Source organism: Lonchura striata, chromosome 2 (genome assembly GCF_046129695.1).
Source record: "Lonchura striata isolate bLonStr1 chromosome 2, bLonStr1.mat, whole genome shotgun sequence".
Taxonomy (NCBI): domain Eukaryota; kingdom Metazoa; phylum Chordata; class Aves; order Passeriformes; family Estrildidae; genus Lonchura; species Lonchura striata.
In genome coordinates, this window is record NC_134604.1 from 49403987 (window position 1) to 49426834 (window position 22848).

The 22848-nt window shown below is 37.5% G+C and overlaps 1 protein-coding gene across 13 annotated transcripts in view; it reads right to left on the bottom strand.

Annotated features, from left to right (window-relative positions):
• Positions 1–2909: 2909 nt before the first annotated feature.
• LMO7 (LIM domain 7) overlaps positions 2910–22848 on the bottom strand; it is a 132103-nt gene continuing 112164 nt past the window's right edge. For 7 of the 13 annotated variants that reach the window (XM_031504887.2, XM_077781357.1, XM_077781363.1 and 4 more), the window contains 14 exons: positions 22142–22198; positions 21948–21989; positions 19981–20006; positions 19564–19668; positions 17705–17797; positions 16012–16355; positions 14307–14372; positions 13905–13970; positions 12208–12260; positions 10375–10594; positions 9215–9487; positions 7775–7883; positions 5956–6058; positions 2910–3655 (listed from right to left, as the gene is read on the bottom strand). In XM_031504887.2, the coding sequence (XP_031360747.2) occupies positions 3633–3655; positions 5956–6058; positions 7775–7883; positions 9215–9487; positions 10375–10594; positions 12208–12260; positions 13905–13970; positions 14307–14372; positions 16012–16355; positions 17705–17797; positions 19564–19668; positions 19981–20006; positions 21948–21989; positions 22142–22198 (1580 nt within the window). In that variant the 3' untranslated portion in view covers positions 2910–3632. The remainder of the gene's footprint in view (positions 3656–5955; positions 6059–7774; positions 7884–9214; positions 9488–10374; positions 10595–12207; positions 12261–13904; positions 13971–14306; positions 14373–16011; positions 16356–17704; positions 17798–19563; positions 19669–19980; positions 20007–21947; positions 21990–22141; positions 22199–22848) is intronic. The other 6 variants (XM_077781359.1, XM_077781358.1, XM_077781360.1 and 3 more) reach the window with 5 other exon arrangements.

Consider the following 22848-nt stretch of genomic DNA (forward strand, 5'->3'; position numbering starts at 1 on the left):
CAGATAATTCCAGGATTTTTTTAAGCCAAAAAAGCATTAAATAAACAGGTGTACAATAATGCAGGTGTCTACATGTGAGCCACAGGCTGCATGTCTGTTGATGTCAGTGAAGCTTAGACAGCCAAACACCTCACCTAACAGTGGGCATGTTCTCACCAGCCCATGGAATCACACCTCTGCAAGCAGCTGATGTTCTTTCAGTTGTTAACTTGTACATCTCTACTGCCCTCTCAACAACACAGTACCACAGCATCCTGCAGAACCTGCCATGGCAGCTGCATGAGTATCTCCCAGGCTTGCACCTTATCCAGACCAGCTCTGGGTAGATGCCCCAGACAACAACACCCCAAGCAGCACCTGGGAGTACTGAACAGAGCACACAGCCCTAAATGTACTCAGAGTTTAGCAGCAGTGCAGAGTTCCAGCTCTCCTGTACACCCATGCATTTGAGGGCTGTAACTTTAAACAGCAATTCTGCAGCTGATGAACTGAGAGCAATTTGTTCTTCTTCCTTGAACATTACCTTAAAAAAGACTCCAACAATATACAGCAAAAACCTCCACTAGAAATCATCTATTTCATTGTTCTCTTTACCACAATCCCTACCTTGCAGTGCTTTAAGCAGCAGCTAATTAATGAAATAGGAAAAAACAAACAAACAAACAAACAAAAAGAACCCAAGATGTCTCAGATTCAGCTGCACATCGTATCTCCATGATGCCAGGTGGGAAGAAAGGGCCAAGATTAAGACAAAGTTCTCTTACATCACAACTTCAGCATAATTTAGCAAACACTAAAACACTTTATATGAGATTACAATCACGGAAATGGTTTTTTAATGTGCAAGGTGCACTTCCACACTGCCATCTTGTGTCAGTAACCAGGTTTGCTGAACTTGAGAGCTCAACATGCTCCAAATACTTCAGCAAGGATCAAAACAGACAAATACAACATTCATTAGGTTGCAATGCCTGTTCCCCTCCAAGGGAAGGAGGGGACAAAGGAATTTTTGTTACTAACATTTACCATTGTGAATTAACAAATGCAGATTTGACAGAGCCTTGTTTAAAACCCAGGAATTTATCATGGGTGGAAACTCAGCTTCAACTCTTGAAGAGTTTCAATTCCAGCACTTTGAGGCCCACTAAATTTGAAATCCCATTCATTTGTGCACAAGCAAGCTAATGAAATAACCCCACCTTTTTGCAGATATTTTGTGGGAAAATGAAATTGGACCCTGCATTGGAAGTACTTGACACCATCTAAGAGAAGCCAGCCTGGCTCAGAGCATACCACTCCAGGCTGCGGGACATGAGCCAGGCAGCACTGCAGACCACAGACCGCCGAATTTTCTCTCCTTCCATTTTTCACCACCAGACAATTTCCATGCCCAAATGATTCCCACAGCCAGGGAAACATGACTGGGCTCAAGATGCAAAAAACAACGTCACCATCCCTAAATTTTATCAGAGTTTTGCTGCATAACACAGTGTTGAGAGAGGGGGAGTCATGGACAGGCTAAGATAAATTTATTGGTTAGATGTTGAGAAACTTTGACTTGTGACAAAAAAACTGTCTCTCAGTGTATTTCAGAGCTGGTAGTGGAGACTGTAGGTATCTGGAATTTGGGGGCCAGGGGACAGTGCTTCATTGGTTCATTATTGCAGATGCTGTCTTCAGTAAATGAAGTCTGAAAACTACCATGTTGAGGGCCATCCATACCATGTCCACCCAAGGTATGTGCCTTAACAGAAAGCCATATTTGCACAGTACCTAAATTAGATTCTGAACAGCTTTCAGGGAAGCAAGTTTCTTCCACTAGCAGCAGAGAGGACTCCAGAGAGCTGTGTGAACAGGCACTATTCCTCCATAGTTTGTACTTGACGACTAGGGTCTTCATATCACAGTGATGTCATCTGTGGTCTATCATGTGATTACTTAAAACAACAGTAAAAACCAAATTAAACACCTTTACCAGTCTTTAACTGAATAACAAAAACCAGAGTCAAGTTTGGCTGATGAGACATTTTAGATTTTATATGTTAATTTTTAAAGCAAAAAGTAAAAATAATGTTTGGCACTTTGTAATTCAGCAAGCAGCACCCAGTTACAAGCAGGAGAAACTACAGGGACGCAGGTGAAGTTCTCCCACTGTACCAAAACAGCACCATCTTCCTTTGTTACCCCCAGATATCATAGCCACAATCTCTTCCCAATCTCTCAGCTCTCCTACACACCACTCCTGAGAGCCAAATCCCCTGAGAGCAAGGAGCACCCTAAGCTGCCTGGCAGCCTCACTGAAGCTCTTCATGGTACCATATACAAGCTCACACTCAAGACCCCTCCTGTACCTGCCAGCTTCCTCTTTCTCAGTTTTACCCACAAAACACTCCCCAAGATTCCTCTGATCCACAAACTATTTTTTTTTTCCACTGCTTCCAGCAATATGGACACAGAAGGATACATAACTGGGTATGAAAGGATTTGGAGAAGCCACTGACCAGAACAATTTGGAAGCCACCACTGAGACATAGTGCACATTCCAGTTGTGTTTTCAGGAGAGGCAGAACCTAACCCAAAAACATTTTCAGCACTTCATTTCTAGCAATAGCAGAGAAATTTTAAGGAACATCCACTTCTTTCAATTTTTTTCAGGGTTGGACATATAATCTCACCACATTCTCTGAATGCTCAAGGGAAATAGAATGAGGAGGTTGATGAAAAAGCTGTACAGAGACTTTGACATTGACTACAAAGAAAGATAAAAAATGAAGAACTGTTCTTGCATATATTTATGTGAACAACTTAAGCCTGTCAGAACAAATATTTTTCCCAAGATGAAAATCAAACAATTTTATATTTCTACACACTACCTTAGACATGTTTAGCTGAACAGAAAGGACAAAAACTTCTAATAAATGCAACATCAGGTTTTTATTTACAAATATATGATAATTCAACAACCATTCTCCACTCAGTTTGCAGAGGAAAGAGTGATACTTACACTTCCAAATGGGAAAGGAAAACTCTCTCTCTTAAATGGATTCCACAGAATATTATGCCAACACCACTGAGCAAACAGATTATTCTTTGTATTTAGGTTTCAAAAAAGCACATGATTTTAGAAACCAGCATATGGAAAGCAAACACATTTGTGTGCATTTAAATGCAGCTTCATATTAACCTAGAGAATTAACTTTCAGTATATGTCAAAAATAAAGACAGCAATTGCAAATATATATTTATATTAGCTATTTCTCTAACGCTCATTTCAAGAGCTTAGAAACAAAATACCCTCTTCATATACCATTGGAAAGTCAACTAGATGATTATAAGTCTCAAAAATATTTTGAAGTTATTATGGAAAATATACTTATTCTCTCTTGTGCTTTCGGTACTTGAAGCTGAAAATGTGAAAGCATTTTTCCCAGCCATTTCCTTACTGCAATTACTTTCTTATAAATAAAAATAGTTACATAAAGAATACAAGGTATTGCTACGAAGACTAGACAAGCAAGAGTTACTCTTAGAAAAAAACCACACATACACACAATATATATATTTATAGATCTACATCAGCAGCAATCACCTCTTCTTGTATCTGCAACAGTGGTTTCATATCTTCATTTGCTTCACATGGAGGTTGGTTGTCCAGCTGTTAGGGAGAGACAAAAGAAACTGTAAGTAAAATCTATTTACTGAAGAACTTTTGTGACAACAATTACAATATTAAAGTTTAAAACAGACACTTAATAGTCAAAAACATTTTAAAGTTTCAAATACTGTTTGAAAATGGTAATATATTAATGTATACATTCTGAATTAAGCAATCCAAATTTAATGAACAACACAAATTTGAATTTAATCCAATTATAGCACTGCAAATATTTCAGGCCAAGTCATATTCCACAGAACATGCACCTTACCAAATTTTTAAGAATTATTTTTAATTAATTTAATTTATTTTTAGTATTAGCACAGAGACAGAGTGATAGTTTTTCTAAATTTACCCTTCAATAATGAATTAAAAATTGCTAAATAACTGTAACAATATAAAGAATGTTTTTATCCTCTCTGTATATCTTTGTAGGTTTCTGCCAATACAGTGATGTTTCACTAGAACATTCCAAGTTTAAACCACAGAATTCACACAAAAATGTGCAGAAATATCACATAAAATTATATCAAACTGCAAAGTGAATATTAATAACCCTATGGTTTATCAAACCTTTTAGCCAACATACTCACATTCCAAACTAACAAATAATTAGCCAGGTTGATGTCAAATGCCAACTGCAAAAAATAGTAATTCACATTACAGGCCAGTGCTGTGCTGCCAATACATTCACTGCATTAATTGCATAGCTGGTTTTTGTATTATTCAAATAGCTGATTTCAATTACTAATCACTAGTTTTAATATTGTGTTCTGTACCTACAAGTTCTTACAACTCCTGATTTTACTTGTATGTCATACAATTATGTTTTGAGGTGCCCACTGGCCCAAGTAGATGCAGTCTGAAGGGAAGGGAATAGAAACGTTTCCTCACAGATCAGCTCTGCTTCTGAAAGGCACTGCTGTGACTTTATGGGCTGTAATGTCAAAGAGAGACTAAATAGCAATTCATCCATAATAAAATTACTTATCCAACTCGCCCAGCAATATTTCCCCCCAAAAGAAAAGACAGAGGAAAAAATGTGAGCAAGCTCCAGAGTGAATCTCTCACACATTTGGGTGCTTCAAATAGGAACACAATCACTTCAGTGTAGTCTTGCCATCAACAAGGAGATATATCCTCCAAGCATTAAATTAGACATGGTATGACCCAGTGCCCTGGATCACTTCCAAATGGAAGGGAATGACTCTCTTCCTCCTTCCACTGATCACATTAGCCCCTGTGAATGTGCTATTACCCTCACAAGGTGTTGCACTTTCGGGCTTTAGCTCAGGTATCCCATCATCATTTCTGTGACTTCATGGAAGTCAAAAAGAGCCTGCAAACAGCAACAGCATCAGATGCAGAGCTTCTCTTTTCCTGAGCTAGGTTTCACAGCCAGCAGCTGCCCAGGTCCTGCTCAAACACTGTATCATGAATATCCCGTTCCCTTCACTGCCTTCTGATCTACCATGAAAAAAATATGCTGGGCTCATAAAGAAACATGGACATTTTTCTAGAAAGTAATTCAGAAATTATTTCCCTTCCCTGATTTTTATCATCCTATAGAATTCCACATTTTCTACATAAAAAAAAAAGCCTAACACTTATCAAAATTAGGAAGTTGTCTACCATCATCTACGACAGCAGAAAAAAAGACCTAAATACCACTACACAAAGCCTTAACATCATGCTCCAGTAAATCAGAATTCTGCAAACCATAAGAAGGAAAAAAATTATACTGCACCTTTTAATTAAGATCTGTAAGTAAATCAATTCCTCCTGAACTTGTACCTAAATGAATAACCAATTACAGACCTATAATTCCAATAATAATAGCATCACAAAAAGAAACCAGCATTTGTGCCACCTGCACAAGAAAAACGAATTACTTTCCAGGTATGTATTAGGACTGAATTGAATACATATTTTAGCTTACTTTTTAAGACAATGTAGGCACTTTTTCAAAAAGGTTTCTCTGTTATCAAGAGAAGCCTGTTTAGCACCTGACAGCTCCTTGACACCACTTTCTCAGATCTATAAAGGAAGGAAGATGACTATACCATGCTGTCTGCTTGAAACTGAGTAATAATAAGTTGGTAAAATCAGCTACCAGCGATTTAGAAGTAAGGAATGACTACCCTACAAAAGACAGAAACTGGCAATCAAATCTTGCTGAACCTATTCACTAACTTAAAGCTGAACATGAAAGCTATCAAGTGGCTCAGCTGTGCAAACACTTGAGGTTGTACAGCACAGAGAAGAACTACAGTCATGCACATGCAGCTGGATTGCCTTACTTTTAAATCTGATATAGCAGTCGTTGCAGAAGAGTTTGTTGTTTCGGATCCTGACTTCAGCTCCAGAGCGGGATCCACCAAGGTCGCATCCACAGGCAACACACTGTATCACACATGAATAATTAGTAACTCCTTCCAAAATACTAAGAAACAAAAATGCTGTTCAAAAGCAGCTCAGATTAAGCTCAACAAAGGCTGAACCATAACCCCACAATCACTAGAAGCAATTGTACAACGATTAGTAGATCAAAATGCAACCAGCCCTGAGGAAGTATTTTAAAGCGACCACTGGACAACGAATAGCAGAGATACACCAAGTAAGCAAACATAAAGCAGACGGTTTTTAGAGATTAGTTCATTAAATCTAATTTGAACTTTGGTTTCTCTGAAAACTAAAACTGGTTTGGCACAAAAAAAATTTATTCTCTAGATGGCAACAGGAATTTTGGCACAGAACACCTGGGTGTGCTACTTGCAGATTTCCATGCGGCACTACACACTGCTTGTGTCCTTAGTACCTTGGCACTCGAAGCAGAAAATGCACAGGCACACAGGCACTCCCAATTTCCTGGGTTTGCACCTTCGAAACAAGTTCTGATTTGGAGAGATGAGGCTGATTTAATTTTTCTTGCATAAATACGTAAGGGGCTTGACCACTTCCATGCTAACATTAAACTATTTAGCTATGGTAGCGAAGCATGTACTTGCTTTGAATATAGAACACATCTGGAAGGAATGTAATCCAAAACATAATACTCCCCCTTACTGAATTTATGAAAGACAGATAGTTTCCCTGCTTAACCAAGTAATGAATCTTTTAGATGGCAGTCTGTTCAACAGCTCATTAATTTTCAGAAATTTGAAAAACAGAAACTTGATATTTTCTCATGTAGGTTTATGAGCTACAGGTGAATTGTCTCACACAGAATACATGTTCTGCAGAAAAGGGAATGGCGATGGATCACTGTGGATTAGTCCTGTCTCTCCTGCTCAGGGAGGCAGAACCAGGAAGAGCTTGGAGTCAATCCCTAGTAATGCTCCAGGTAATGCACTTGAGCTGGGCACAGAAGACAAGTGTTCTGAGCTACACACAGAAATCTCTTTCTTGAACTCAGGGAAGAAGTAGGGTCCAACAGCACTTCCAAGTCATAGTCTAATTCCACATCTAGTCTGATGGCAGGGGAATGGGACTACTTTGCTGTGGTTTGCAGGCAAATATTTATTCTTTCAGCTCTGCAAATGCCCCAAGCTGATGGGAAATCATGTAAGTAGGCCTAGGTCTCACTGCTGGGCATGACCTAGTACACTTAGTTGGTGACTAGGGCTGAGTAGTTGGTTTTTTTCTGAGTTTTATCCTGCCCTTTTGAACTCTTCCAACATGCCTTTACTTGGAAAACACCACATGAACACTGTCTGCTAAGGTTAGCTTAGAAAGGATGGGTCATTTAAAATTATTTAATTGCCATGGTCCAGGCTGAGACTTTTTTTTTTAAGAGGGGCTGCTTTCTTTGGGAGAAGTAGTTCAGCATTTTCTGATATTTTGCCACCTATTTGAAGAAGGAAATCTTTGATCTCGCAGTTCATGTGCTCATCTTGCTTTTCAAAGTCCGAGTTAACTCTGGAATTTAAGAAACACTTCTAGAGTCGAGTGCTAAATGCCTGCAAATGGGACTGCCTCATGGAAATATGCATGCACCAGCTGTCAATAGTAGAAGGCAAAGCAGGTGATTAGTAAGAACCCTTGTGAGCATAACACTGAGTAGCCATGCTTGCTCCTGATTAGTTCCTCCTCCTTCATGATGTGACTCCCAGCTCTCACCTTAAAGCAATGTAAATGATAACAAAGACCAAGAGATTCAATGATCATGGCTGCTCCTTTGCCCAGAATGTTATTACAGTATGAACAGATTTTCTTCCCACTGACTGACCTAAATATAGAATGAAAAACCTTAAAACCAGCTTGAAAATGTTTAAAAGACAAAGAAGAGTTATCAAATACTTTTTGAGATTGAAAATAAAAAACACATGGGTAAAAACTGGACTATTAAGCTGCTTGGGGAAAATAAACTGAAAATTAATATTATTTAGAGTAGATCTGAAAGCCATGAAAAGCTGAAGTGTTATAATGTAGATCAAATTTACATAGGAACAAGTTAAGAAATTCTGTCACATTCTTGGCACATATTTCATTGTATAAAATACCTTCTACAAAAAAAAAAAAAAAGTGTACTGTTAAGTTTGGAGAGTAAGAACAAAGGTTTTGTGCTCCTGTCTTAGTTGTGGGGAACTATCCAGAAGGCTAAGTTTTAGAAAGCACCCCTTCCAAGTCCCACCATCTGCACCTTGTTAGGAAAAAGAAGGGTAGTCCTGGACATAAAATATTATGTTAACTCTTTGAACATAAGCTATATGGAGGTCAGTTTCCATAGATCTACCAAGGTGTTAGCAAATGGAAGTGAGAATGAGATAAGCAAATATGGTTAAGAAGGTAATTTTCTTACATCATAAAGAATGTAAAAGACTAGTTTAAAAAAAACATTGGGCCAATTTATCATTAAGTGACTGAGAGTGTAAGAGCTAGTGAAGCAGTATTCACTGTTGTTATTTATAACACATGTTATTCTGTGTGGGATGATTCTCTGGAGTGCTATCCCAAGGTATTTTTAAAATGTTTTAAGTACATAAAACAGCAGAGTTATCTACCCTACCACAGCTGAATTCCATTTTTGTTTCAAAATATGTTGCAATTCTTGCTTTCTCCTCCTAGATTAAAATCAACATCCTACTCTGTAATTCTCCAGGGTCATGGGTTATGAGCATTCCTGAGTGCTCCTCAAGATGATATTGACCACATGCCAGGAAGTGAGGAGGAGAGACCAAGATGAGGGTCATAAAGCGTGGGTTTCAGGAATCTTTTGTTAAAACAAACCAGGCAAAATAAATGTCAGAAATGCCATGTGGAACAGTCTTTTGCTAATAATTTTGGTAACCAACAGATAGCTTGGAGGCTGCAGATTGATTATTCAAGTTCCTTTGTTTTTTTAACCAATGTCAAACAGTGATGACAAATCTGGGGAATTTTCTGAGTGACTGGAGCAGGGAGGTAATACCAGCCCCTATTTCCACTGTCCCCTCCAGGGGACACTCCAGGTACTTGTTAATCAATGTTATGGGCAAGAATACTGCTGTAAACACACAAAGTCTGCCCTTTAGTGCTATCCAGCATTTTTATCTTCCCAGAAAAAGGGCACCCACTCACCTGCTGCGTGTCTGGGACCCTGACTGGGAAGCAGAGAGGGGAGACTGAGCCCGGGGGGCTGTCTGGGACGTGGAGGGGTTTCTCACAGAGGTGGCCACAGGAGGTGCTTTGCTGGAGGAAGGAGTGCACATGTAGGCTCGGTTTGAAGTGGATACTGGGCGACTAATATCTTGACTAGAAGATAGAGATGAAGAGGATGCAGACTGATGCAGCCATGAGTGGTGCCTCCATGATCTCATTCCTGAAGAATCAAGATTGTCCAAAGACTCCCCTCTGCAACAGAGATTCAAGCACCTCAAATGCAAATGGCAGTACAGTGCTACATCCTGATTTTTTAAGAGAAAGTAATTATCCTCACATTTTTAATCTTTTCTGGGATTAATATGTTTGTTTGATCACTCTGAGCAATATTCTTCACGTACTGAGTAACAAATTATCCTTTGTGTCCAGACGTAGTTCTCATGGTAAAAAATAGGCGAGGCAAAAGAGGTGGCACTTAACAGCTACTTAATAAAAGCAAAACACTTCACTGCAGCCTTATCAGGATGAACTGTATCAAAATCCAAGTACAGCAACAGACCTCAGATACCAGCTTTGTTTATATTTTCTCCAAGGGATACCAGATCAAAAATAACAATCCACCCAGACAGGATAGCATCACCCTGGTACAAGGTGTTGGCCCAATAATCAAACACTCTCCTGACTGATAACTCGGCTGTTTCCTAAGTGACAAATCCAAGAGTAATACATTAAATAAAGCAAAAATAAACTATCCAAACTTTATGACATATTTCTGTGCTGAAAAAAGGTATACTTCTTAGCCACAATAATTCATTTCCAAAACAGGCTGCCATGCTGATATTCTGAAAGCATCTGCTAATAACAAGGCACATTATTGATTTCCATTGCTGCTATACCAACCAAGAAATAAGCAACTGAATTATTTACAGGTCACATCCATATTCCTTACTTGTAAAAAAACCCATTCAATCCCAGCTGAAACACAGCTACTTTCTTCTATCTGTGCTGCTATGCTGTCTACCTTATGGCATTTCACAGACTCAATTTGTTTCTGTGCTCTGTAATACAAGCTAAAGTTCAGAATAACCAAAGAAAAATGTATGATGAGAGACAGAGTTAATTTTTAATTTGATTCCTACCTCCTCATACTACTGCTGTACAGACTAATGGGCTCCTTATGTATACTGGCACTGCGCTGCCTAATCCAGCTGCTGTCCGTGTGTAGAGATGTTTTCTTTCTCATTTCCTGAAGGATTTGCTGTCTCTCCAACTCTGCTGCAGAAAGGTTTTGCTCCTTCTGAGACTTCTTCTGTGACTCACCCATGTTCCAGGACCTCTCAGAATACTTGCTCTGGGTACCTGTGCAGACAGCATGTGCAAACATCAGCTAGACACCTCAAGGCACAAAAGCAGCTATCATCCTGTCAGCACTCTGGTTATAATTCCAACAGATTTGGTTCATCACACCATTCACAAGTTCTTCCAGTTCCCACTTACAGCTGAGTAAAACTTATCAATACAACATTACTGATTTTTTTTTTGTTTGTATTTCCATTAATATAGCCTTTTACATAATGTTTAATTTAAATACATTCTCCTTCACTTACTAAGTGTATATGCATAGACATTTGTGTGTACACACCCCTCTTTTATAAATGGTCTCACCTCTTTTAGAGCCATAATTTGGACTCTTCCTCCAGTACAAACTGAACCATGCATAAAATACATAGTTAAATAATGGGATACATTCTTTCTATTTAAGAATTCATACTCTTTTGTAAATTGTCTCTGTTTACAAGAGTTTCCTTCTTTCTTTCTTCAAGGCACTAAACACACTGCTTTATATTGCTTATATAGGTATTAAAAGGGAGAGGGAAATCTTTCAGTTATTTGGATTATGTGTTACCTACTGAGTTGAAATTAAGATATGGTATAGATGGTCTTTGAAAAAGGGGAAGGGGAAAGAAATAAACAATCTTTCTCCAATAGCTGTTGACATCTCAGAAGGCAACAATTTTTTATTTCCTAGATCCAGTACGTGTTCTTTATAGTAAAAATAATTAAGAAAATTACTCAGCAATAAGTCATTCAATTGAAATTTCAATCCTTTTAAATGCTGCTCTGACTGTAGATTTACTCTTGGATTTATTGCTATAGATTATAATTGTACAATACTGTGGAAATTTACTTTCTCTTTAGTTTCAGTGACAGTGCTTTAATGTATGAAAGCAACATTTTTAATCTGCAATATATCCCCTAATACATCTACTTTTCTTTGATTACTTTTTTTAACTGTGTTTTAGACACAAAAGTAGCTTGCAGGCATTTTTGACTGTAACACATTTATAAAACTGATTTTTTTGCTTTGCACACTCCTCTAATATAACCAAAGTCATATAACTGAACTGGAGTCCAGGACACAAGTCATTGTGACATATCAAGAGCTGACTTCATGCTCTGTTATTACTAAATTAACTGAAATTAAGAAGATAAAGAGTTGTATTAAATACATTCATTATCTTGATATGTGCAGGGATTTTTTTGTTTTTTGGTTTTTGGTTTTTTTTTTGTTTGGGGTTTTTGTTTACAGAGTCAATGCATCAAAACTACACATATATTCAATTATATAACTTCATGATTGATTTGATCTCATGCAAAAATCAGTCATTAAAATTTAGGCATTAAGGCATAAAATTAGGCATTTAAGAGACATTTGAAATCACTGTTTTCAAGAGGGTAGTGAATCATATTTGTCCTCAGCTTTTATGTTGACTTTATGATTTTCCTCTTGCTGTTGAAAGTTCATTAAATTGGGGCATAGTATGAATTTACAATGCAGCTATCAAAAAGCACTCTTAAAAATTAATTTTCTTAGGATGATTATATGAACACATCTTAATTTTTTCCCTCCTACTCTCCTCTTCTCTACCTGCCTAAAAAATTAAATATAATGGAAATTATACATTACTTACCATTTCTGATTGTGTTGAATTCATTCAGCTCTGTAGTTGACTTGGACTTATTCCTAAGGATATTAAAATATTAATTCATCTATCTTAATTACAAGACCTCATTACAGACAAAACTCTTATCATTGCAGATGATAGAACCAGTCCTCTTTTTTTCACCATCCCTCCCAAAACAAGAGGCAAAAAATAACTAAAGACCAAGAGGATACTAAGGGGGAGAAAAAGCCAGTATTTAGATTTCAATAGATAATCACCAATTAAAAGTTAAAATTTTGTACTGAAAGTTGTCAGTGCTTCAGGTATAAGGAACTGATCATCGTTGTTTAAAAAAAAAAAACATGTAAAAAACTAAATCCTTCCCTGTGGAAGCTTTGTAAAGACTATAGTCAGACAAAGAAGTGAGAATTTTCAGAACAGATTTGCAATTGATTTGGCTTAAGGAGAAACTGAAACCACTTCAGCACTGTTACTAGACTGTAAGTAAAACACCTTCTCAAAACCCTGCATGCAGATAGTTTTTGGAAAAAATTACTGTTCACTGATTATACCTAGCAGAATAATTTTTTAATGAGTTTTAGCCATGTAATGGCATTCAACAAATGCCATATACAGGGAGACAAATGCAAAAAGTTTGGTTTCTGACAGTACAGAGCAGAATCTTCAGCAACACCTTTGCTATATTATTAGTCTCAAGTAGCATAGCCAATAAAATAACTCACAAAGAAAAAATTTTAAAAGAAATCCTTTGCTTGGTCCTAACTCGAAGCTGCTACATTAATGGTTTTACACATATAGCATTGGCTGCACAACCACATTTTGAAAGAGTCTTGTCCTTTATGTGGACATAAATGAAGCATAAACTACATCACATCTTGCTTCCTTAAGTTCTTACTGTCTGTCCTATGGTGTGGACTTATTTTATTATCTATTTAAGAAGAAGCAACACTCTCACAGCTGCCTGTAGTGAAGAAAAAAGCAGTGTCCTTCTCACATATATATCCAAGATGTAACTATGTAGTGCATGCTCCTTCTGAAGTTAGATCTAGATCTTCCATTAGTAGCAGATCCATCAATTGTACCTTGTAATTTTTGGAGTTCCTCTTTATATAAGAGAAGTATGCTCACTTCAACTATGAGAAGTGATCAAATGCACAGCAGAAATCATCTTTCATAACTACTGTGAGATGCAATGCAAAACAAAGGTTTGATTTGTAAAGCAAGAGATGGTACCTTAAAATTAACTTGTGTAAACTACAGGAGTAACAGGCACTATCTCCTTGATAAGTATGCTGTTGTTGCCTCTTATTTCCCTTCTTGTTTACTCTCTCAAGTTGCACAACCTGAATTGGGATGACTGCACCTTAGTTTGTAGAGCATGCTATGACACAACCACAAGATATCTGAAATTGTTTTCCAGCCAGGTAAGTTTAATACCACCCACATATTTACCTCCTCACAATTTTGTTTCTCCCTGTAGAATCCCACTGACTAACTGTTGCTTACAAGACAGTGTATAATTTGACAAAAGTTTGGTCACTTGTTTTTTCAATATGAAAACATGACATAAAAACTGCAAAACACAACAGCAATCCAACGTATCCATTTAGCTACTATGACTAAAGTTTATTAGAATTTTAAAAATTTTGTAACAAAGAAATGGTGATGTTACAGTCAGTGCTGAGATTCAATATTGGACATACCTGTCAGCAAATGCCTGGCCAGGTTGCTCCTCAATGGTTTTAGAAACTTCATAACGCTCATAATGCCTATTGCAAAAAAAAGAAGTATTATGTTCATATACAGAAAAAGACACACATAGACATAAATAGTTCCTAAGAGAAAAATTCAAAATAGATCCTTAAGGAGAAAAAAAAACAAACAAACCAGTTTAAATTAAACCCCCCCAAACAAGTAAAGTTCTAAGGAGTCTCAATTTAACAGTCAGAAATACAACTGATAAAAGAAGGCAAAAAAAGAAGAATTGTCAGAAAAACTGCCTGAAATTACATTTTTGTGATGTGACAAGGAAATCAAACATGTGCATGCCAGAATGGTAATTGCTAAAGATGTTTTAACTATGTATTGATTCAATTTTTTATTACCTGTCAATGACAGGATGGCCAGCTCGATCCTCTATTGTTTTAGATACTTCATAGCGCTCATAATGTCTAGAAGCAAAATAAAGATAAAATACATATTAAAAAAAATCTAGAAATTGAGCAAACAATTTGAGAAAACTGAGAAAGTTCAGATGTATTAAAAGAATTCCAAAGACTAAGATGCTGCAAAAATTACAAGCATCAGTATACAGCAGTGATTATCTCATCCATTTCAAAGCCAGGAGGAAAATTTTATCCAAGCACAGCAATTCTCTAAAAATTACGTTTTTATTCTATAAGAGTGTACAGGTGCAGTTTATAAACTCACAAAGCTCCACAGAAAACACTCTTTAGCCTGTCCCCTCCCTCAGTGTACTCTGCAGCAAGTATCATGCTTTTGCAGGTGTTTATACATTTCAGATTTCAAGTCTTATCTTTGGATATCATCTTATAGCAAATATTTAACACCAGATATTTTAAAGCCCAGTTTCACTGAACCTGCTCCTTTACTATTAAGCAAAACCACCTGTGTTTAGCGAAACACATCCTTTGGCAGCAACCTCAGAAGCAATGACATCCCCATGGACTAAAGAGTGTACCAGGGATTTAGATATGCAGATATTACAGCAGCTTAATAAGTTACCACACAAAGACCTATCCTCTTGCAACAGGGACAAGCTAAAATTGTAAAGTTATCCTGGCTCTGCTGCCAGGAAGAACCTGTTCAGCCATTGTAGCATTGTGCCTCTGCTTTGCTCAGCAGGCATATCAAGCAGCAGTCATTTAGATTGAACTAAAGTAACTCTGGGTGTTACAACCTCCTCTGCAAATATATGCAGTTTTAAAAATCATAATTATTTTCTCCTAAGATTTAGCTTGATACCATGTGTTCTCTTCAGTCATTTCTTATTACTTACATAAGAAAAGGAGAAAAACCTCAAGAGAAGCCACAAGTCACACACAAGGCAGTAAGGTAAATGGAGACAAAATAAGGAAAGGTTACTGGTTTAATTGGTTTCAGACAGCTTAATCTCCTGTAACAGTAGTCTGAAAACTGGGCAGGAGCACAAACTTGAGAACTAATAGGTGGGTATTTGTTTATTTGTTTGGTTTTTAAATCAAACTGCTGAAAGAGGTAATGAGATAAAAAAAATATATTTGCAGTGGATGTTTCTAACAGGCTATGATATATAAGGAAGTAACAGTTCACTCATAGCCTGATATCCCTCCCTGACAAACTAACCCAGTAGTTAAAATGCAATTAGGTTTTATTGTTACACTGTTGAATTAAAATGAGAGAGAAATCTGTAAAAATCAGCCACACATTTGTTGGAAAAGTGTTAACTTGGTATTTCTTCTGGAAGCCTTGTATGTTGAGTCACTGGGTTGTACACAATTCTTACAAAATTTTCTCATTAAATCCTTCAAATCTTCTTTCATTTGGCTGTAATTACTGTATTTACACATCCCATTTAAAGAATAGCTGAAGTAGGGTAATACAGTACTTGATTTTTGGGGAAGGACTTTGTGTTATGCCTGAACCTTCTGTCTTTGGAAAGAAAGACTATCCTACAGTATTTTGCACCTACTGATTGCAGCATGAATCATACATGAACGTCTTTATACATTCAGGACAGACACAGCCCTGGTAGAAACAGGTTTGAATTTGCAGAAGGAAGAGAAAGTACATCCTAGCGCAAATGCACACCTTTGGTACTGAGGCACCTCCACTGACACCTCCTTCTGCTTCTCAGCCTGCTGCCTCTGCTCCTCAGCGTGCTGCTGCTCCCTCTCTTTACGTTGTCTCTCGAGCTCCAGCTCTTGGAGCTCCTGTTCTTGCTCAAAATGCCTGGCTGCTTCTTCCTGGATCCTCTGTTCCTCCTGAAGCCTCCTCCTTCCTTCTTCTTCGTGCAGCAAGCTCGCTGCCAGTTCATTTTCTCCATCTCGTTCTGGCTCCTCAGGAGCATTTGCTTCAGGGCTTGCTCTCCAGCTGGACACAGGTGGAGCCTGAGAAGTGACGGATGTTGTATTTAGTGTTAGAACGGTCTGCTCCTGTAGCAAAGGAAAAAAATCATATTTGTAGGGAGGGGACCTGTTTTTTAAATAGACTGCTTGCTCAGAAAAGATAATTTATTCTATAAGGTAAGAATGTATAAAAATCATACCCAGCACTTCCAGTGCAAGATGCAAGGCACAGTTTGGTTTCACATTCTCCTAACTCAAGAGCTTCAATCCACATACCAGCCTTAGCACGCACCACAGGCAGCATGGCCACAACTATGAGAAACATTCTGCTTTCCAAAGTATCACTTACATGTCAAGCCATCCCTTCCCCACTTAAATACCCATGGAAAAAAAAACCCTTCCATGATACCCAGCATTTCTCCCTACTGTTTTGACTTAGAAACCTGAGACCTACTTAAGAGTGTATACACAAAGATATACACTGCAATCTATATCAGACCGATGAATTTCACATGAATCCTCATGCAAAGGAATCTCCCACTCTCATCCATTCTCCTACCATTTCAAAGTCAAGCCTCAGACTTATCACCCTGTGACTCTTTTCTCAAAAATGAGAAAAGGCCTTTCAGTGGTCAAAAGATGTTTTGGTTGCAGGGAAAAAATAATGTTTACTGGTCCATCAAAACCTCTAATGACAGAAAAAATAGAAAATGGTTTAGATTCTTGTACAACAAAGTCCTCCAACAGCTCAGAATCTTTCTTATTAAAGTTCTAAGCCTTAAATTGTGGTCTACTTATTCATGACTGTGTAAACACAACTGACCTATTTTGGATGCCTGAAGCAGCACTCACTTAGCTGTAAAGAAGAGATACCTCAGACACTTCCCATAATCAGGAAAAAACTTGTTCATCTTCACATAAACAACAGCCACAGAAGTCAGCATCTACAGAAACTACACACATTCAGTGTTTTAAAACATATAACTGGAAATATAAAGTTGATTTGGTATGTACATTCATCAAATGAATTGTCTGCCAGTAACAAGCCAGACACTTACGAACATGTTTCCTGATAAAGTATTGAAGCAGAACTCCAACAAGTAGCATCAGGTGGCAAATAAACAGCCAAAGTCTCCCTTTATGATGACAATAATTAATACATGCTGTGTCTTTTTGCCAACATATTTTTCATGTTAGTTACCTGACTAGCTCATAAGGAAAAGACACAAATTCAACATATCTCAAAAAAACCACCTACTCTTTCCATCCCATTTTTTGCAATCTCTTTCTACCAAGTCATGGACAAGAATTTACTTTCCAAAATGAGAAGATAAATGACATAAAAAAACCCAATTATTTGCCTGCTTGCATGCATCTAGTATAAGGGAAAAAAAGGCCTCATGAAACTAGTCAGCAAAGCTTTATTCACAACCTACCTCATCAAAATACTTGGAGCTCTCTTTTTCTGCTTCTTGCTTAGCTCGTAGCCATTCTTCCCTCAGTTTCTCTTGTTCTCGTTGGTATTTCTCCTGTTAGGTTAGATTGAAGTAAAACATGCAAATAAGAAACATGGTATTTTTTTACTTTCATTAAAATGTACACTAGAATTGAATGGGCGTTTTTAACAGACCAAACAGACCAGACAAAATACATCTCTGAGCTCCACTAGAACATTAGGTCTGCCACAAATGAAATCCTGGCTCAAATACAATCCAAAGGAGTTTTGTAATTTATTTTTGAGACTCCAGGCTTATTACATGCTAAGTCTCACAAAAGCCAATCTCATAGTCCTTGTCCCCCAGTTTAGTTACCATTTGAACAAAAAAACCCTCAGCTATCTAAGGTATTTCTGGGAAAACACAGTGGTTGTATTTAACTTGGAATTAGGCACATTAATACGATAAATATAAAGAGATCACTAAGTGAAGTAGTGAGCAAGATCTCTCATTCTTTTGAAATGTTACCTTAAACAAAAAACAATTTCTGGACCTTGAAATTTGTCTTTTGACTAGATTTGGTATGAAATTAATATACTGTCTTAAAGTAATGCTTAAAGCACATAGTAAATGTTTTGGTGGTTTTGTCAGTCACCACTTTTATCTTGGGAAAAGCAAAACATTGAAGGATGTCAAAAGTATTCCTTCTAAGATGCTGAAAGTAAGCAAAGAAAGACTTTGCTTCCTTTTTTTGTTATTTGAAAATTCATTACTATGATCATGGGGAAGGGAAAGATCATTATTACTCTGGTCAAATTTATCACTTCAGGACTAAAAAAGGTGAAACAAAGAAAAGTGATGGCAGATGGCTGAGTCAGCTCTCAAGAAAGGAGAGCCAAGGTTTACACTCTTTAAAGCCATCTATCTCTTCAGGTATCAAATGGAATATCCAAACTATAACAGAGACCACAGGTAAGTTCAGGAAGGTACAGCTGCTGCCTTGCAGAGTTTGCAAGCTACAAGGAAAAACAAAAGATGAAACATTCAAAAAGCAAAACAGATTTTATTCTTGTACTTTGACATCACAGTTTTCTGCTGAATACAGCCAAAGAGGGCTTGCGCAGAATAAATGATATATTCACTAATATCTCTCCTAGCCATCAGACTTCAGACAACAAACTTTAATTTAATTTGCAGAGATGTGTCTTGGTGAACATGGTTGAATGTGCTTACACTTCACTGAGGTGAGCTCTTTGCAGAAATGTATGCTTGGCTTTTTTGTGCTATCCTAAGACTTCAAACAATGCCCCTTCCCTCTGCCACATCCCTCTCCAGCTGTAGCTACTGGTTATCAAGTGGTTTTGCATTAGCAGATTCAGCTTCCTGACTCAGAGGTCCTGGGAACCAGGTTATTCCAACTGATTAGCTGATTGCTAGCAGGCAGGTACTGGCTGCCTCCTCTACATATATGAGAGGCAGTATTGCTAATTGAAGGTAATACTCAGGCCAGAGGCAGTTTCCTTAAGGGGAAAGAATACAATTCCTTTTCAAAAAGGAAGACCCCTTAGATCTTCACTTATCCTTTAAATTCTGTTGTCATTAAGAACACACCGGCAGTCCCAGAATATTGAGCACTTCTGGCTGTAATGAATACACATTGTGTTTAATTTTATGATGCTCACTAAAGGATTGTCCTCTTTTTTCTGAGTAACTCCTACTGTGTGCAACTGTGCAGGCCAGAAAATGACCTAAGAGTCTCCCCAGGCCATCAGTAAGAATAACTGCAGAAGTCATGTGCTACCTTCCTTGTTGCTACACACAGGGGATTGACAGCCCACGATTATGAAGATTAATTATACCTGCAACAAACGGTCCTGCTCTTTTTGCCATTTTTCCTGTCGTTTTCGCTCTTCCTCTTGATCCCAAACCCGACGACTGGGAGCGCTGATGGATGGGACTGGGAGCTAATATAACACAGAAATGAACTTGTATTATCTTCTTTCCATGTAATCAACACTCTACATTTTAAAACATTTTTTTTTTAGAGTGAGAAATAGAAACCATTACCAATGCTAGAGCTTTATAGTGACAAGGACATAAATTACCTTTTTCTTTGAATGGACAGAAAGCAACCATGCCTTGACAAAGCAAATCTTAGCCAGTACTCTCAGATTTGATCAAAATTGTAAAGCAGTATAAGAAGTAATAGAAAGCAGAGAGCTTTTTGGACAGACTAGTATTATATAACCAACTAGTAGTTCACAAATAGTACTTACATCAGGCATTGCAGGCTCTGGGCCTCCTGGGAGATTTGGAAGACAAAAAAGAGAAATTATTAGATCCATATATAACTACTGCAAGACTTGTGTAACTGTGGCAAGTCTGAGTTTCAGACTAATTTTTTCTTCCTTAGTGAGGCATGCTTGCATTTGCCCTGCTGAACTTTCTCGAGGGTGGAATTTATTAGGTGCTTTCAACTAATGTGCACAATTGTTTCAAAGCTTTGCATGCTTACAAGTGCCATCAGCAATTGCTTGAATTAGCAGTATACCTTCCACTGTAGCAAAACAAAGGTTCTTCACTATACCTCTCCTATTATTACTAGTTGTGAAACCCAACTGTTTAGCATGACCAATACCCAGAACACTGCACAAGGGTAGAGAAGCTGTTCATCTACGGTCCTTGGCATGAATTAAGAGCAACTGATGTCTACTGGCCACTTCTCTACCACAAAACCATGTATTTCTGCTCTCCAACTTGGCTTCTTTCCTACTTCCAAAAGCACACTTGAATTCAGTGAACTGGTCACCATTCACCACAAACCATTTGCTATTTGAGGCTACCACACTTGGCCTTGTCATCCTGTGACAAGATGATTAGAGATGTGTATTATGCTAATTTATTAAAAACTGAGAAAATGGGGAGAAACACAAATTTAAATGTAATAATTTCTTAAGCACCATCACTATTTTTGTTTGTTGACAGTGTACTTGTTACTTAGCTGTCCATATTTCAGTTTTTTAAAAAAGCATACAAGAAAAAAATTGCAACACTATTCTGAAGTATAATCACATGAAGTGGAAAAAAGTTTACATTTAGGATACAAAAGACTCTAATGAGTCACAGGTAAGCATCCATTGTATATATACACAATTTTGTTGTCACTGTCAGATTACAGCAGCCACAGTGAAAATCAGGCAATCAGCTTAATCTATTACAGTTGTGTCAGGAGATATTAAAGGGAAGCATAGACCTTTTTTGCTCCCCTCTTCTCTCACCCCTGTAAGCTTATGCTGAACTCCACAGGAATCTTCATGTAATTGCAAAGCTAAAGTGTCAAAAATTTAAAATTAACGAGCTTTACTGAACATGCACTCTAGAAATACAACCATGTCCTCCCCCTCAAGCACAAGTGAAATACCTCAAATATTGTTATAAAAAAACAATTAAAAGAAAAAACAAATTTCTGCCAGCCATAAAATGAAAATCAAACAACAACAACAAAACCCCAACACCAACAAAATACCACCATATTGCAGATACAGTATTGCAGATACAGCAGAAGTATTTAAAAGCAAACAGAACCATGAACACAGATATATGCTGTGGCACTTCACATACCGTTTCTGGAAAAAAACAGAAATTATCACCTCTAAAAGTAAAATCCTGGCCCCACTCAAATATTTGGAAAAACTCAACTGAGCTTCCAGCAGGCCAGAATTTCACTCTTTCAGGCTCCAGCAAAACAGCAAGGCATACATAGCCCGAAGACAGCATAAGACATACAACATTAGTGGAAGTATGTGAGCTGTGACATGCAAAATGCTGAAAACCAACCTACAAAACCAAAATTGAGTGCCTCATTCATTGCCTTTTTCAAAAATGCTAGCATATTAAATTCAAAATTTATATTGGTCTTCTTGGGATCTTATGACATCACCACATAGTGGAAAGCCACATAGTGGAAAGCCAGCAGATGCCTTTTTATACCAATTTATGTAAAAGAACAGAGCTGCAACTCAAACTCAAATTCACAGTTAAATACTTCATCAACAGCTCCGAGATCTTCTCTAAAACCCTGCTGGAATATTCACCATTATTCTTGTTTTGTAGGTAGTAGCAAACCTGAACAAAGAGTGCCACCCTTCTTACTTCTACCCAGTGGGGAAAAAAAAAAAGTATGAACGACACAGAAAAGATTCAAACAGCTATAGATATAAGAGAACACGCAAAGACCCATTACCACAAAGGTAGACCCATGAATTGTAAGAATAACCTGATGACCCTGGGGAAAGAAGGGAAATTAATTATGTTGCTTCATTGTAACTGTAGAAACAACACTGAAGAGGTAGAGCACCCAGCACCAGACTTGTTAGGGAGAGTGTGCAGCAGGAACAATTTCATGGAAGTACATGAAATGTTAGCTCTTTGATTTACCTTGTTCAAAAAATTGTGACCGCCTTTTTAAGTTTTTCAAAGAAATAGGCTCAGATGCTATTTGAAAAATACAGAGAATACAAACAAGTCAATGAGGTGCCTTTTTTTTTAAAATTACTATAGCCACTGGATAAGAAACTTCTGTTAAACCTCCCATACACTGCAACATCACTTCTGAAAAACAAAAAGCCCCTGAAACACAAAGGAAAACCTTAGGAGGTTACATCATACTCTAATTAGGATTTCATTTCATCAGTAACAATGTCCAACTATTATAAAAAGAGCAAGCATCAAACTCGGACTCAGATTCTCCCTGTCTAATTTAACCATCCTTGACTAAGATTCCAAAATGGAATGAGGAGACTAATGACCATTCAAGGCCACCAGAAAACATCTCCAGATGGCAAGTTATATCTTGGGGTAATTTTTCTATGAATTTTCATGTGTATTCAAGCTAAAATGAAATACAAAGCTCCTATTCAAGGATTATTATTCCGTTAGGAAGTATATATACCTGGTTTCTCTCATTACTGTCAAGTAAGGCTATAACTTCTCATAGCCTCATATGCAATTCTTATTCATATCAGTATCATCAATATTGTTCTCCAGGAATAAAAGTAAAGTAATAATAATGAAAACAGCCACCAACCCCAAAACCTTCCAACTGAAAGAGTCAGGAAAAAAATAGTAATACGTTGAGTACTCTA